General features: G+C 45.2%; 1 protein-coding gene across 7 annotated transcripts in view; it reads right to left on the reverse strand.

The window, feature by feature from the left end:
* Nucleotides 1-15993, reverse strand: part of FRMPD2 (FERM and PDZ domain containing 2) — a 125614-nt gene that overhangs the window by 36237 nt on the left and 73384 nt on the right. For all 7 annotated transcript variants that reach the window (XM_032266888.1, XM_032266887.1, XM_032266891.1 and 4 more), the window contains exons 15-18: nt 15554-15710; nt 7156-7366; nt 2046-2146; nt 442-534 (exon numbers count right to left, since the gene is read on the reverse strand). In XM_032266888.1, the coding sequence (XP_032122779.1) occupies nt 442-534; nt 2046-2146; nt 7156-7366; nt 15554-15710 (562 nt within the window). The remainder of the gene's footprint in view (nt 1-441; nt 535-2045; nt 2147-7155; nt 7367-15553; nt 15711-15993) is intronic.

The raw sequence follows: 15993 nt of genomic DNA on the forward strand, positions 1-15993 counted from the left end.
AGACATAGAAAAGAAATGACTTTTAATCAAGTACCTGTCTCCATACCTTGTTTCTTGTACAGTTTTAGGGTCTTAGAAGGTGATCACTAGTAAGAGGTGAGAAAAATTGACTCTTCCTCTCCATCTCTGACTAGAGGAAAGTTGTTACGTGGTATTGGGGGAAATAATCTTTTTCTACATTGTGTTCAGATGCACCCTAAAAATGTATCAGGCCTAAAAGAAAAACTTTGAAACAAAAGCCTCGTTGCTCTTTGGGGACACTTAAAGGGAAAAAAAAAAAAAAAAAAAAAAAAAAACAGAAGTGATTACTAGAAAAGGCAAACTGGGAGAGGAGGGGTAGGAATGGGGAGTAGACAAGTTGAAAGAGAAGACAGCACATATCTCCCCACTTTGCCAAGTGGTACAGACTGGGCCTCACCTGCAGGGATCCCTCCCTCTTACCAAAACCACGACGTGGGTCACGTTTCAGTGTCACATGCACGATTTCTCGGCCTGGTTCAGCTGTAAAGCTCTTCCTCCTGTTATTCTGTGACCCTAGAGGTGAAATCAGAGTACCACGTTATGCTTTCCCCCCCAATTATTTGGGAGCTAATGCAAAAGGAGTGAACAGTATTTCACACACATGCACACACACATTCACACATCCCTGAAAATAAAAATAGTTCACATTTAATCTCCCAGCAGTGCTGGGAATTGACCTCTGAACACACACTCGCATGAGCCTCTCTAGAGTGTCACCCAGTGTTGCTCAAGTCCCAGCCTAAAGAGCAGGGGCAAGAAGAGGGTGGGCTATGGTACTTGTTTTCTATATGACTTACAGTAGCTATTTTTTTCTGCATTGGTTTTGGGACAAGACAGAGGATGAGCAGAGTTGTATTAAGACTTACTGATGGTGAAAACAAAATGAAAGCTAAAACAGATCTCAGACAGCAAAGCCTTCCCATCCCAAGCCTCAAATAACCAGGGGTGATGAGGTGCCAGAAGCCCAGCCTATGTGCCCTGGGGTCTTCCCCTGGCTTGGATCATGGAGGAGCCCCAGGCAGAGCCCTGAAGCTGTTCCTAGAGAGCTGGAGTCCTGGGGTGGGGCACTTCAGTGTGTGTCACAGTGTACTTGGGAAAATCCCCAAATGGTGACCCACCACTGCAATCCTTCTGCATCTCTCCCTCCCCACAGGACCTTGGTAGAAATTGGCAGACAGTTACTGCTAAAGAGTTGCCTGGAAGTTTTCCCAATTGATATGGTTTGGCTATGTCCCCACCCAAATCTCAACTTGAATTATATCTCCCAGAATTCCCACATATTATGGAAGGGATGCAGGGGGAGGTAATTGAATCATGGGGCCGGTCTTTCCCATGCTATTCTCGTGATAGTGAAGAAGTCTCATCAGATCTGATGAGTTTATCAGGGGTTTCTGCTTTTGTTTCTCCCTTATTTTCTCTTGCTGCCATCATCTAAAAAGGGCCTTTCACCTCCAATCACGATTCTGAGGCCTCCCCTGCCATGTGGAACTGTAAGTCCAATTAAACCTCTTTTTCTTCCCAGTCTTGGGTATGTCTTTATCAGCAGCATGAAAATGGACTAATATACTGATCCAACCCCCAGGCTTAATGCTTATTGAATGTCAGATCTCTTTGTCCTTACGTTCAGTGGGGAACTGGCCAGGAGGATGCATGGCAGAAGGGACTGCCGTCTACTCTGTGTATGTTTTTTGGTGAATACTGGGAGGCGGTGTGCTGGCCGGCATGAAGAAGCATATCTACAGTGAATGATGCCTTTTTCTGAACACGCCCTCCATAGCAGGTATTGTTCCTTCTGGACAAGAGTGCTGGGATTGTCTTCACCGGAGCTAACGCATTTCAGATCCACATACCCAGCCAAAGGTGAATGTATCTTCCCAACCACGTGCCGTTTAAAAACAATTCAAGAAACAAAAAGATTGCAAACATTGCGTGGGAAGCAAAATGAAGTGGTGGTGAAAGACTCTAAGCAAGCCTCCTGTGTAGGGTTTCCTCTATCCCAGACCTGGCTGTGGCCTGGTCCGTACCTGCTTGCATGCTCTGAACAAGTGGCCCAGAGAGAGAGTCCCAGGGTGTTGGTTTCTGAATCACACAGGCACTCTTCAGCTGCTCCCGGCCAGTGCAGGAGCTATGGGGAAAAGACAATGAGGTTAGATAAGGTGGCTCAAGGAGGCATTTCTGAGTATGGCTGGTGGCCTGCGGAGGGCAGACTGGCCTTGTCCAGTCATCCAGCAGCTCCTCAGAGCTGATCTAGTTATCAGGAGGGCACTGGGAAGAATGGCTCTAGGATCTTTATGTCTCAGAGGGGGCATTGAGCTTCATATGAGCTTCCTGCTATGTGCAGGATATGCAGCCCTGCAAAACCTCCATGTTTTCAACCATAAAATAAGAATAATATTCCTACTTCTCAGGCTGCAATGGAGCCGAAATGAGATAATAAGCGTCAAACACCAGCACTCTTAGTGGTTGTTGATGTTTTGTTGTTTGCTCCTGTTTTCAGCTGAAGGCCTTCAGCAGGGCCAGGCACACTCCACACTCCACCTACCATGTGCTCGAGGGCTTCACACGGTCACTGACCTGCTTGATCATTGTACACGCTTGTGTTGGGTGCTGCCTGATCATACCACACTGTGAATAAGAAGCATTCATGCAGGCATTCAACTGGCCCTGACAGAATGTGCCGCATGCTAGTAAATAAAGAATGTACTAGGGACTAGCAGAATAATGAGTCGAGGGAGATGTTGCCCCAGCCCCAGGGTCACTCTGCACAGAGAGAAGCGACATTCAGAGGTGAGCAAAGTCTAGAGTGAGAGAGAACAATTGATGTAAAGCTGTGGGTCTCAGAGCCCTGGAAAAAGTCAGCTCTGGGCCTCTTGGATGGCCAAACATCTGAGCAGATTCAGCTTCCCTGGTTACCCAGACTGACCCCACCCCTCCGAGCCCCACAGCCATCCTACAGTTTTAAGCAACTGGACCATGGCAGGGGATGCTGGCATGGACAGTTTCCCATGAACCCTCCCCCTGTAGCCTTGGAGCTGTGACAGCAGGAGCTCTCTGCGGGGAGCTTGGCACTGTGCAAAGAGGCTGCAGCCAGAAAGGCAAGAACAGGAGCAGCGGTAGGGCAGAAGGCTAGCGGTGTGGCGAGGTACAGCACAGTGTAGCTTTGGAGGCTGGCGACAGATGAGGCCTCACTCTGACTTGGCTCCTGTTTGTGCTTGCCTTGCAGCACGGTCGACCCACGTGACTGAGAACCCCAGGTGTCAGGCCTGGGCTCCAAGGCGCTGAGCAAAAGGGTGGGCCCCGTCCTCTGGGAGTCCCCAGCCTGCTGTGGGATGTGGGCAGATGCTTTTCATGACCCTTAGAGCCAGTCAAGGTGCCCAGGGAGAGGCAGCGACAGGGTGCTCATGTGCTTAAAGGATGGCAAAATCCCCAGAGTCTGAGAGGAGCCGAGAGGAGCAATGAGGCTGAGGTGGCCTTCTGGCAGCCGTTAGGGAAAAGGAAGGGCTTTTCCAGGCCCGGATTTCTATGACCTATGTAATCTGGGCCACACATGCAACACTTTACTGCTTAAAAGCCAATCACTGTCAGTAACAAAAGGACGAAATGTGAATGATTCCACTCATCCGAGGAAGCTCTTAGTGGTCAGTCACATTCATAGACCAGAAGGAGGGCGGCAGCTGCCCAGGGCTGAGGTGGGTGGAATGGGAGTCGTGTGGAATAGGAGTAGTTTCAGTTTGGGAAGACGGACAGAGCTCTGGGGATGGACTTCGGTGATGGTAGCACAACATCGTGAATGAACTGTGTGCTACTGAACTGGACACTTACAAGTGGTTAGAATGGTAGATGATATATTATGTGTATTTTACCACAATTTAAAAACATTTTTAAATGCAAACTTTAAAAAAATCCATTTACTGAAAGCTTCCCCTGCCAGCTTCAGAGCTAAGGATGCACCAGGCACATTGATGTTCTGGAGAAGTTCCATGTTTAACAGCACAGACACAAGCATGTGGGGGTCAGGGTGGAGGGGACAGAGGCCACTGCCCTAACTGGAGCCAGGGACATGGAGGAGCCACACCTTTGCCTGAGGCAGTGGGGAAAGGTTTCAGAGAAGCAGTGAAGTGAAGTCAGAGGCCAGCTTCCAGGGGTGGAACTGTACCTCAGGGCAGGCAGCCACTGGCATCTCCGTTCCAAGTGGTGCTGTGTAAATTACTAGTCAGGAATGCCACTGGCGAGGGGGTCCTGCCTCCACATGTCAGCCTTCCCTCCTGTGGTCACATGCCCAGGCTCAGGCCAGCGGCTTGACCTGCTCCTTCCCACACAGACCCCATGTAAGCCACCTCTCCGCCAGCCTGTGAGCTCATGAGGTAGGGGAGGCATCTGTCCTGCTCACTGCCGAATCCTCCACACCTGGCCCAGGGCTGGCACACAGTAGGTGCTCAATCCATTTTTCTAGTAAGAAGGCTAAGGAGGCCCGTGTTCATGGTGTTCCTCCACTTCCTCTCACGGGGACCAGATCCTACTCATCAGTCAAGGCCTTATGTCACACTCCCCACACAGCCCTCCCCGCTGCCCTTGTTTGGAAATGGTGGCACTGTTCATGGAGCCTCACACTGTGTTTGAGACCAGCATCAGGGCAGTTACCACAGACCAGCCCACGTTGAGCTTTTATAACATGGTTTAACTCCCACAGCCACCAAGTAGAGAGGCACGACTATTACCACCACTGAACCAAAGAGGAAACTGAGGCCCAAGGTGCTGAATAACTTCCTTGAGGTCACACAGCACTAGACAGGGGGTAGGTATTGGTGAATGAAATCAATCCATGATGCAGGGATTGATCCAGAACCCTGGCAGAAGGGGCCCTCGGCAAAGTGGCTTCTGTACCATGACAGAAACGCTAAATGTCTCATCTGCATCCCGGTCACAGCCCTTGGCTCACCACAGACTTCAACTGCAGCTGTCAGGGGTGGTTCCACGGAAGCTCAGGCTCAGCTCATGCTGAGAGCATCCTAGCTCAGGTGTGGCCCTCTTTCTGCTCTAGAGATTCTTGTCAATCTTGGGAGTCATCTCCTCCACCCCCAATATTCCCACCTTATCCAAAAGCGTGGGAGAGTCCGTGCCTCCCATCCTTCAACCAAAGGGAAGAGGGAGCCGGTACATGGTGTTCACCTCCTGTCCTGCAGTTCTCAGAGGCCTCCTGCATACTTCTGTGGAGCTGAGCCCTGGTTGCCTTCAGCAGCTACCTGGTGACTCCCACCCCCGTGAGCACTTTGCTTGCTTCGCCAGCTCACTCCCCCACTCACTCCTTCCTGGCATCGCCTCCACAAAAACATACCCAGACCCAAACCATTGTCTCAAGCTGTGCTTCTTGAGGGTGGGGTGGGGGGAGTCTTCCAAGAACTCAAAAGCCTAGTAATTAGGTTTTTCTTTTCAAACAAGCGTTATGAGTAACTTCTGATATGCTATTAAGGGTCATGAAAATTTGGCATTTGTAAACTAATATTAGAGTTGTGCTGGATTTTACAGAGGGCCTAATTCAGCTTTCTATCAAGAAGGCCAGCTACCACGCAACACTGAAAAGCACCTACTGTGTGTGACCACTGGCCAGTCGCTGGAAGGGCCACGGACCTCAGGAAGGATGCTTTGCAGGCAACACATCCTCAAGATGGCCTTGAGCCAGTCATGGCTTCTTCGGCCTTTTAAACGATGAAGTGCGATAAGGTACCATTAGTTTGGATGACAGATGAAAGCTGCCACAAGTTCTTGGACACTCCTGCCTCAAGAAGTGGAGTCTATTTCTGCTCCCCTTGAATCTGTGCTGACCTGTGATTACTTTAACCAAGGGTACAGCAGAAGTGACACAATGCTAGCTTCGGATCTAGACTTGAAGAGAACTGGCAGCTTCTTTTTGGGCTCTTGGAGCCCCCCCGCCATGCAGAACCTTGCTGAAGATCCCACACGGAGAGGGGTCAAGACTACCCACGGAGGGAGAGGGGCTTCGTGAGCACTGCATCCCAACCATCCTCACCAAGGAACCAGACTGTGAGCAAAGTCATCTTGGATCCTCTAGACAAGTTCAGCATCTGTTGGATCCCTGTCAACACCACATGAAGCAGAAGAATCCCCCAGCTAAGTCCTTCCTGAATTTCTAATCCGGCTCATTGTGAAATGGAATAACACAATGGTCATTGTTTTAAGACACTATGCTTTGGGGTCAGTTGTTGCACAGCAATAGATGCTCCAAACAGTTTTGCTTCACCACTTTGATTTAGCTTGTGGTGCACAGCAGTGCACATTTGGATCACCAGAATTGGGGGCAATAATTTTCTAAGCATTACTTTAAGATGATAGTTATGGATATAGATACAGGTATAGATAATATAGAGATACATATAGATTTTCAGTTCAAATGAATCATCCTTACCTACTTCCTGAAGTAGCTGGAAAACTCATTCCAAAAAATGGCTCCTTCATTGGTCATATGCTGCCTGGGAGTCTGTGCTATTTCTATAAGTTGCAGTGTAAATGTAATCCAAGTCCTAAGCTATTTTTACATTTATGAATTGTTTTGTCATGTGAAGTTGCATTTATAAGCTCATTATTTTTACGTACAAATTTAAATTATAAGCAACCCATCAGTAGGAAAGGTAGCATGATGTAGAGGGTAGGAGTCTGACTCTAGGGTCAGCTGCATGTGTTCAGATCCTAACTCCTAGATTTCCTCTCTGTGATGTGATGAGAACAACAGAAATACTTAACAGAGCTGTAAGACTTACATTAGTTTACGTGCACACATGCTCAGAACAGCACCTGGCTGGCGATAAGGCCAAATGGGCTTATTGCAACTTATTTATTTGTCATCTCCAATTTCATATTATCATCTAGTTCTTTCTTCATCAAAAGACGGGAGCATCATAGAAGGAGGAACGGGATGTTTGCCCTAGAGTGTTTAACATAGACTTACCCCACAGCTGGCCTTCTGTAAATCTCTGTGGAATTGGTTGACAGTTACCCAATAAACATATACTTTTCTTAGACATCTAACATCGTTTAAACAATTTCTGCAGTACAGATCACTGCAGAGCCTCAAGCACGTGGTGGTTTGGGCCCAGAGAACAAATGTGTCACACCCACCTGTGCCCAGTGCCTTCTGCTCCAGCCTCCTTGCTGGTGTCCACGTTGAAGTTATCCAGTGATGTACTCAGCAAGCCTCCTGCAGCATCCCGAAGCCTGGATGTGAACAACTCATTTTCTGAGCATGATAATCTCTGAATCCAAATCAGAGGTTTAGACTGGGCCTGGTGTGCAGGATTCAAATTGGCCATTTGCACAAACTTATCATGGTCTAAATTTGGGGAGAAAAAGACAGACATACACACACACACACACACACACACACACAAGAATGATGCTGGATCTGTTGCTCTGGTGGTTGTAACATATCACTGGGTCCCCACTCTCCTCCTCCTTTTTTTTTCTGCCACTATTTTGTCTCCTGCGATAATCCCTGGGAATGCAAGTTCTCCTCATTAGCACTTGCTAATGAAAGATACCTCAGAAACAGAAAAAGGAAGAGACAAGATGCTCTCTCTCCCCCTGAAGCTGACAGGACTCAGAGCCAAGGAGCCTGTTTAAATGGGTGCTAACCCTAGAGCATTTGCAGGCATGTCAGGCTCCCACAGAGCCTGCTGTGAAATCGGCTGCCCCATCCCCTTCTGCTTTCTGCTTTTACAGATCTGTCCTCCCAAACATTCTAACAAATGTCCTTCCAAATCTCCTGGGATCCCAAGATTAGGCTCTGCTCTGCGGAGTATAACCTTTAATCTCTACAGAGCTTAGTTTGCCCTGGTAATCATATTTAGTGCAAGGTCCTATTTCCTGAAATATAATAGGAGATGTGTTGGGTCCCTCCAGCTTTGACACTTCCCTTTGTCCTTTCATGCAGAAATGTTTAATAAAGAACTTTGATGAAGTCTTGAACTTAAGACCATAGATATGAGTAATTCTCCACTTCACTATTCATGTTGTTCATTAAAAAAAAATGGGATTTAAAAAATAGAGCTTTCAAGTTAATGAGGCTTTACATAAAGCCAAGTTAGTATTTTAAGAAAGGAAAATGATGACTACATTCTGACCATCTGCGCCTTGTTAAAACCAAGAAGGAAAGAATGGTCAGACACATGGTAGTGGTGTGGCTCCCGGTTTCTCTGTGTGTGTGCGTGTGTGTGTGTGTGCACATGTACTTCTAGGGCCTGGTGAAGTGCTTCCACTTCCAGGATATCCATGGGCATATATTTCTTTAAACAGACCTCCCTCTCTTTCCTACAATGGTGTCTGGTTCCTTGCCAGGGCTGTGCTTACTGAAAAAGCCAGCGTTTAAAAAAATGCTTTGTGAGAATTTTCTGCACGCGTGAGGCATTATGGTACCATCACTCACATACAGTAGGCAAAAAGCAATGAAAGAATATAAGTAAATTAAATGTGACCTGCAGCTTTTGCACAAATTGCAGAACATCTTCCTCCAGAGCTTGGCCTTGTTCAGAAACAGCAACAACAGTAGTAATGGCAACACCAACCACTAATATTTGCTGAATGCTTATTATGTGCCAGGCATGGCAGGAAGCACGTTATCTGCATTGTCTCATTTAATCCTCACAATAACCCTATGGGGTAGATATTATTAGACTCAATTTATAGATCATGAAACTTGGGGCTAAGAGAGTGTTAATAATTTGCTCATTGTCCTAAAGCCGGTAAGTGGTAGGGCAGCTTCATACTCAAATCTGCAGACTCCACAGTCCACGCTGGAAAATGGTTATGCTGAGGACACAGAAACAGTGACAGCAGCAGGGGAGATTGACCTGAGACACGCCCAGCCTTCTGTCCACCAGGGCCCAAAGGCATAGTGACCTTAGACTTGGTTACGATGGATATTAATACCCACGGGGGGATATTCTAGGCAGAGTCAGTGGAGGCAGGGTCTCAGCTCAGAGAGGTTTAGCGGGTGTGAAGCACGACTGCACAGAGACTGTGATTACAGGAAGGAGCAATTCCTTAGAGGCAGAGGACTCACAGAAGTTAGCAGAGGAGAGAGAGCTCAAGGGCCTGTGAGATGCTGGAAAGCACCTGGAGCCTGAGGACGAAGCTCAGTTAGAAGGAGAGGGGCCGCTTAGTGAGGTCAGGAAATGAGACCCTGGGTGTCAAGCACTCAGCATCAGGGACTCAGACTGCAGCTGTGGGCTGGCAGGGCTGCTGATGAGTGCCAGTGTCATCGCCAGGCCTCACCTTCATGGGGCTGACTGGGTGGACAAACAGTGGAGGGGGGATTTGTTGGAAGGTGGGAGAGAAAAAAGTAGACAGTCTTTCAAGAATGGAAGGAAGCATTGCCAAGAATGTCCCAAAGCCACTGGCGATTCGAGAACAGTGGATGGTTTCTATTCCCTGCTATTGGTGACTTGTGGCATAATTGTGGAAATAAGACTGAATCCATCTGCATGTCAAGGGCTAAAGTCCTAGTCAGTTACAAAGGCACATGATACACTCAGAGCCAAGGGCCACGAGGAAGAAACCCAGGACAAGATTCTGGGCAGCTCACTGCAAATCTGCTGTCTTACAGCCTTCTTGTAGAAGTGCTGAGACCATCCCTGCAGCCCCCAGGCCATCCACAAGAAAGAGCTACGCAAAGGCCCATGGGCCCCACTCTGCAGGGCTGACAGATCCTGCCGGATTTAGTCCTGAAATTATGCATTTGTAAAAGCTCAGTGATCTATCTTTCTCCCCAGGAAACCAAATATAACTATAAAGTAATATGCTCATTGAGACAATTCACAGAAGAATGACTAAGAAGCACTTGGAAAATGCTCAACTGCTCAAGGATCAAAGGACTGCAAAATAAAGCCAGTGAGAAATCCCTTTTACCTATAAAATGAACAAAGATAAATATGATGATATCTATCCCAGCAAGGACGCAACAAAACAGGTAGGACAATATTGGGCTTGAAAATGGCACTCAGGAAAACAGCAGTCACCTTAAAAATGCCCTGCACTGGTACCCAACAATTACACTCTGAAATCTAGCTACAAGAAATAGATATAAAATATAGAAAAATATTTCTTCCAATAATATTTATCATATTATTTGTAATACTGAAAAACAAAAAGCGAACTAAATATCAAAAATGGGAAGGGTTTAGTAAATGATTGTACTTCCCCATAAATCATCCATTCATTCATCCAAAAGCATGTATTAACCACTTGCCATCTGACACACCTCTGTTCTGTGCTGGAGCTGCTCTTGTGGAACTCCCAGTCCACTGCTGACTACAGGCAGACATACCCACAAATAAAAACGGCAGAACAGTACAGGTGAGAAGACAGAGGTCTGCACAGAGAGTGAGTGGTACATCCACCTAGGAAGAGCCACCTGAGGGCAGTCAATCAGGAAAGCCTTCAAGGAGGACGCTACCTTAAATTTATTTACAGAGAATTGGACTTATCTTGGTGGTCTGAGCCAGGAAGGGGTTGGGAACAGCGCTGTAGGCAGAGGCCATGCTGGGCACAAAGGCCCTGGAAGCTGAGCCTTCCTGGTGTGCTGAACAGTCCGCAAGCTGGCATGTAAACAGCCAGAGAGCAGAGAGGAAGGGTCAAGGCAAGGCATATGGCAGGGTTGGGATCAGAGTGGGAAGAGCCTGCCATGCCATTCTAGAAGAAGAAGTTTGAGCTTGTCCCCACAGACCGCAGAGAGCCGTTAACAAGTTTTCAGTACAGAAGAACATGATTGGATTGGTCCTTTTGAAAGGTCACTCTGCAGGCTGAGAAGGACAAAATTATGCTGGACACGAGTACCGGCAGCAAGCCCATTATGTGAAGTGCCTACACTTGAAGGATACGAGATGTGTTGGGTTTCCCCCGCTTCAACATCTCTCTCTCTGTTTTGGTGACAGGTGGGCTGGGAAGAGAGGGTGCACGCCCAGACACTCCCAGTTTCCTGTAGGGAGGCTGGGTGGACCCACCCCAACAAAAAAAATATCATGGCAATGCGAGTTGTGTGAGAGGAAGAGATCAATTGTGGATGCCCTGAGCTTGAGGGATGTGTGGGACTGTCAGCTGGAGGCAGCCAGTTCTCAGCTGCATGTAGTCACTGAAAATCGTGTCTGCAGAGAGAGTTTCTAAAATGAAGAAATATTTTAAAAAGCAAGGAAACTTTTACTAAACTCATCCTTTCAACGCAAATAAATGTTAGATTCCTGAAAACTCCTGAGATGGTAAAATGTGCAATTTGAGAAAACAGCCTATTACAAGTCAAATATGCCCGAAAGGACTAATTTTACAAGTGAGCTCATGGAGTCTTTACAAATATTTTACAGTCACTGAAATCAGGCAATAAAAGCAATATTGATGGTGTTTCACACACTGTTCTTAGCAATAGCAGGTAAGTCAGGTATAACTAATTTACATTTGTCACCTCTGGCTCCCTGGAAATATCCTGGAACCACCAGCCTGTGGTTTCAATGAAATGTTTATATGTTCATCTGGTTCTGCTGCAAGTAATAAAATAAGCTACCATTATTTTCTGCATTTGGTTCTGAATCTCAAAGTTCAGCAATTTTCGTTCCCAGTTGACCCCAACTCCTGTGCCAGCCCCAGGACCCAATGGCACAGCTCCCATATGAATTGGCTGGCACTGAACCAAGCCCCCATGAACAGGAGCCACCATTACTACTCTCACACTGAGCACAGAATGCAGACATTGAGCTAGAAATGTTAGACGCACCATCCCACTCGAGCACAGCGCAAATCTACATGATAGCCTGTGGGCGCCAATGAGGACACTCCAGTTCCAAAAGGGGAAGTGAGCTGCCCGAAGTCACATGGCTAGAACGTGGTGCTCCCTTGAGTCTACTGGGCTCCACAGGCCACATTCCAAGTCAGTGTTTCCAAAGTGTATATGTATAGCCAAACCACCTGGGTTCTTTTAAAAGGCAGATTTGGACTCAGATGGTCTGGGGTGGGGCCTGAGATTCGGCATCCTGTGCAAGCTCCTAGATGACATGCATGCTCCAGGTCCAGGGACCATGCTCTGAACATGAAGGGTGTTAACCACTATATTATACTGCTCCCTTTTATGACCAAAGAAGAACTAACGCTTAGAGATTGACAGCAGCTGTGGTAAAGCCAGTGCGCAAAACCCAGTCTCTCTAGCACTGAAGTCCATGCTTTGGCTGGTTATGAAAGGCCATGGTACAGGCACTGGGCCCCAACAGCCACAGGTTCAGACCTCGGCTAGACCCACCACCAAGCAGTTAGCACATTACTTAACTTCTCCAAGCCTCAGTTTGCTCCTCTGCATAATGCTAGTACCTGCCTCGTGGGGCTACTTAACAAGGGCAGTTTGAGTAAACAGTAAATCATGAACATAAGGGAGATAATTAGTGTAAGTACTTAGCATAATGCCAAGAAAAAGTAAATAGCTCCATAGCACTTCGTAAATGCTCAATAAATATTAACTAGCCTTATGTGATGTGTGCCTCATTTTAACCAATAGTCACATTCTTAGTTTTATCAATAATACATGTTCATTGTTGTAAGTTTAACAAATATCAAAAATGGTAATGCAGAGAAAACAGTCATGATCACATGCCTAACTCCCAAAAGTAATAACAAGTAACATTTTGGTGCAGTTCATTTCTGTATTCTTTCTTATAACACGTTAATATTAACCAAATTAGTGTTGTGTATCTATCTATAACTATGCTATTCAAAACAGTAGGCACATGTAGCCATTTAAATTTATTTGGATGAAAATTAAATTACATTGAAAATTTAATCCCTCATTCTTTTTGCCACCTTTCAAGTACTCAATAGTGTGAACAAATGTGAACTTGAAAGAGCCAATCCCTCAAGATGAATTCTGAGCGGCTAGCTGGGCCCAAATTTAAAGTAGATTGCTTTGGCTATTCAGGCTCTTTTTAGGTCCCATGTGAATTTTAGAATAGCCTTTTTCTAATTTGGTGAAGAATGACATTGGTACTTTGATAGGAATACCATTGAATCTGTAAATCGCTTTGGGCAGTATGGCCATTTTTGCAATATTGATTCTTCCAATCCATAAGCATAGAATAGTTTTCCATTTATTTGTGTCATCTCTGATTTCTTTCAGCAGTGTTTTGTAGTTCTCCTTGCAGAGATTGTTCACTTTCCTTGTTAGCTGTATCCCTTGGCATTTCATTTTCTTTGTGGCTATTGTTTAAATGGGATTGTGTTCTTGATTTCACTCTCAGCCTGAGATGTTGTTGGTATATAGAGATCAGGTTTTTGTACATTGATTTTGTATCCAGCAACATGGATGGAGCTGGAAGCCATAATCCTAAGCAAATTCGTGCAGGAATGGAAAATCAAATACCGCGTGTTCTTCCTTATAAGCAGGAGCTAAGCATTGATCATACATAGACATAAATATGGGAACAATAGACACTGGAATACTAGAGGGTGGAGGAATGTGAGGTGGGTTGTAAAACTACCTATGAGATACCATGCTGACTACCAAGGTGACAGGATCCAGACCCCAAACCTCAGCATCACATGATATTCCCATGTACAAATCTGCACATGTACCCCTTGTATCTAAAATAAAAGTTGAAATTTGTTTTAAAAAAATGAGATCAGGCCAAAAAAAAATCCTACTATACAAGGTACCTTAAATTTTTAAGATATGGTCCTGGTAAAATAAGGGTATTTATATTATTTGCTTAGCAAAGATCTGCCAATTTACCAAAAGTAGGAGAATGTGATGAGTTACATTTCTCACTGTAATTGCTAAGCAGCAGGAAATAACCTCCCGATTGGTACAGGTGTTCCCACGATTGTTTAATAGGATATTCCTTGTTATTCTTCTTGATAGGTAATCTTCAACTGTGCTGCATTCAGATTATCATCCTGTCCACCTGATCTTTAGATTATGTGTACTGCAGAGACATTTTAGTGTTTTACCTTGCAAGGATTCTAATCTAAACACAAATTACAAACTCTGCCTCTTCAGTAATCTGGCCTTGCTATGAATTTAATACCAAACTCTGAATTAAGGGTGATACAGCAGATGGCTGCAGCCATCAACGGCAAGGGCCATGGTGTAGCATCACACCACTTCCTGTTCCTGGGCACACAGGAAGTCCTTTCCAGTTGTCCTGGGGGTCGTGTAACTATGTTCTGTTAATGAAATGCAGATGGAAGGAATATGAGTCACTTTGGCGTCTGACTCTTAAAATGTCTTGTGCAATTTTGCAGCTCTCGCTTTCCTTTCTGGAGTAATTGTTCTAGATAATGGAGCTCTCTGTGGAAGCAGGTGAGACCCCAATTCACTGGAGGAGAGATGCAAAACAGCAAACAGCCAAACTAAGAAGTGCCTGAGAAGCAAACCTTTGATATACTAAGCCATAGAAATGTCAAGGTTTGTTACCTTTTGTCCAAAATTGCTTTATGTTTCATAAGTAAGTAAAACCTAAAACCTAAAAAATAAAAATAAATAAAATAAAGCCAAGCGGCCATTTGCTGACTAGGGTACTATGAGTTCCCTGAATACCCACCCTTCTGTTTAACTTCGGGACTCAGAACTCACCTGAACCAACCAGTCAGAGCTCACCTGCCTCCTGAAATGAGGGTTCAGCTGTATCAACCAGTCAGAACATCACTGCATCAACAAATCCAAACTATGCAACTTTGACTCCCTCATTTGCATAAATGAACTTGATTGGGAACCTGGGTGGGAACGCTCTCTATAAAACCCAAGCCCTCTCTTTGTTCTCTAGAAAACATCTTTGTTTTATACCAAAGGTTATGTCTTCCAGGTTTGCAGGCTGACTGGAATAAATTTTCTTTCCTTCAAATTCCTTTTCAGAGAATTTATGTTCATGATAGGTCTGTGTTGCTAGTGACTGCCACACTAACAGGGCAGATATTTCCATCATTGAAGAAAGTGTCATTGGACAGTGCTAGATACAGTCTTTTAACTTCCTTTTCCTCACTTAGCACCATAATATGTACAGTTTCACATATCATCATTGTCCAAAAACTAATTTTACTGTATAAATTATATAAATGTTCTTGGTTTATCTAGTCTTCTATGTTTGGATACTTAGATTGCTTTCAAGTGGTCACTATCATAAGTGACACCCTCGTAGATATCCATGGGCAGCAACTTTTGTGTACCTCTATATTGATTGTCTTAGGATAAATATCTATCTGCAAGTAAAATTAAGGGGCCAAGAGGACACGTACTTTTTAAGGCTTTTGATGTATATTTCAAATTGCCCCCTGACAAGATCATATCGATTTACCCTCCCAGTGTTATTTTATTTTAGTTCTTGCCAACATGAGAAAATAAAACTGTATCTCATTTTTATTGTATTTCTGTCATTATTAGAGAGACTTACAACTCTATCAGAGGTCCCCAGATCAATTGTATCTATTTGTACAAATTATTTTATGAAATAACAAACTTTTTAAAGTGAATGTGAAGAATATAGCTTTTACTCACCAAATAAAACATGGGAAGGCGGCCCAGAGCCCATCTGTGCATTAAACCCATGCTGGGCTGAGCAGAGGTCCAGTAAGTATTTACTGGTCTTGGCTGAATCTGTGACAAATGTGTGCTTCTTCCCAGTGACACTGCTTGTGATGGTGAACTTTTTTTGCTGAAGAAAGCAAACATGGACTTTAATAGATTGATCACCGTCAACCCTCCACTGATGCACAACTGCAAGAAAATGCTCAGTCCCTCAGTTCCACATCCTGTAGCAGGCATCCAGGAGTACATGGCAGATGCTGTCTGACCATGGCCTGATATTTTTCTTTTTCTTTCTTTTTTTTCTTTTGAGACAGAGTTTTGCTCTTGTTGCCCAGCTAACTTTGTATTTTTAGTAGAGATGGGGTTTCTTGATGTTGGTCAGGCTGGTCTCAAACTCCTTACCTCAGGTG

Source organism: Sapajus apella, unplaced genomic scaffold, assembly GCF_009761245.1.
Source record: "Sapajus apella isolate SASKATOON/1434 unplaced genomic scaffold, GSC_monkey_1.0 scaffold161, whole genome shotgun sequence".
NCBI lineage: Eukaryota > Metazoa > Chordata > Mammalia > Primates > Cebidae > Sapajus > Sapajus apella.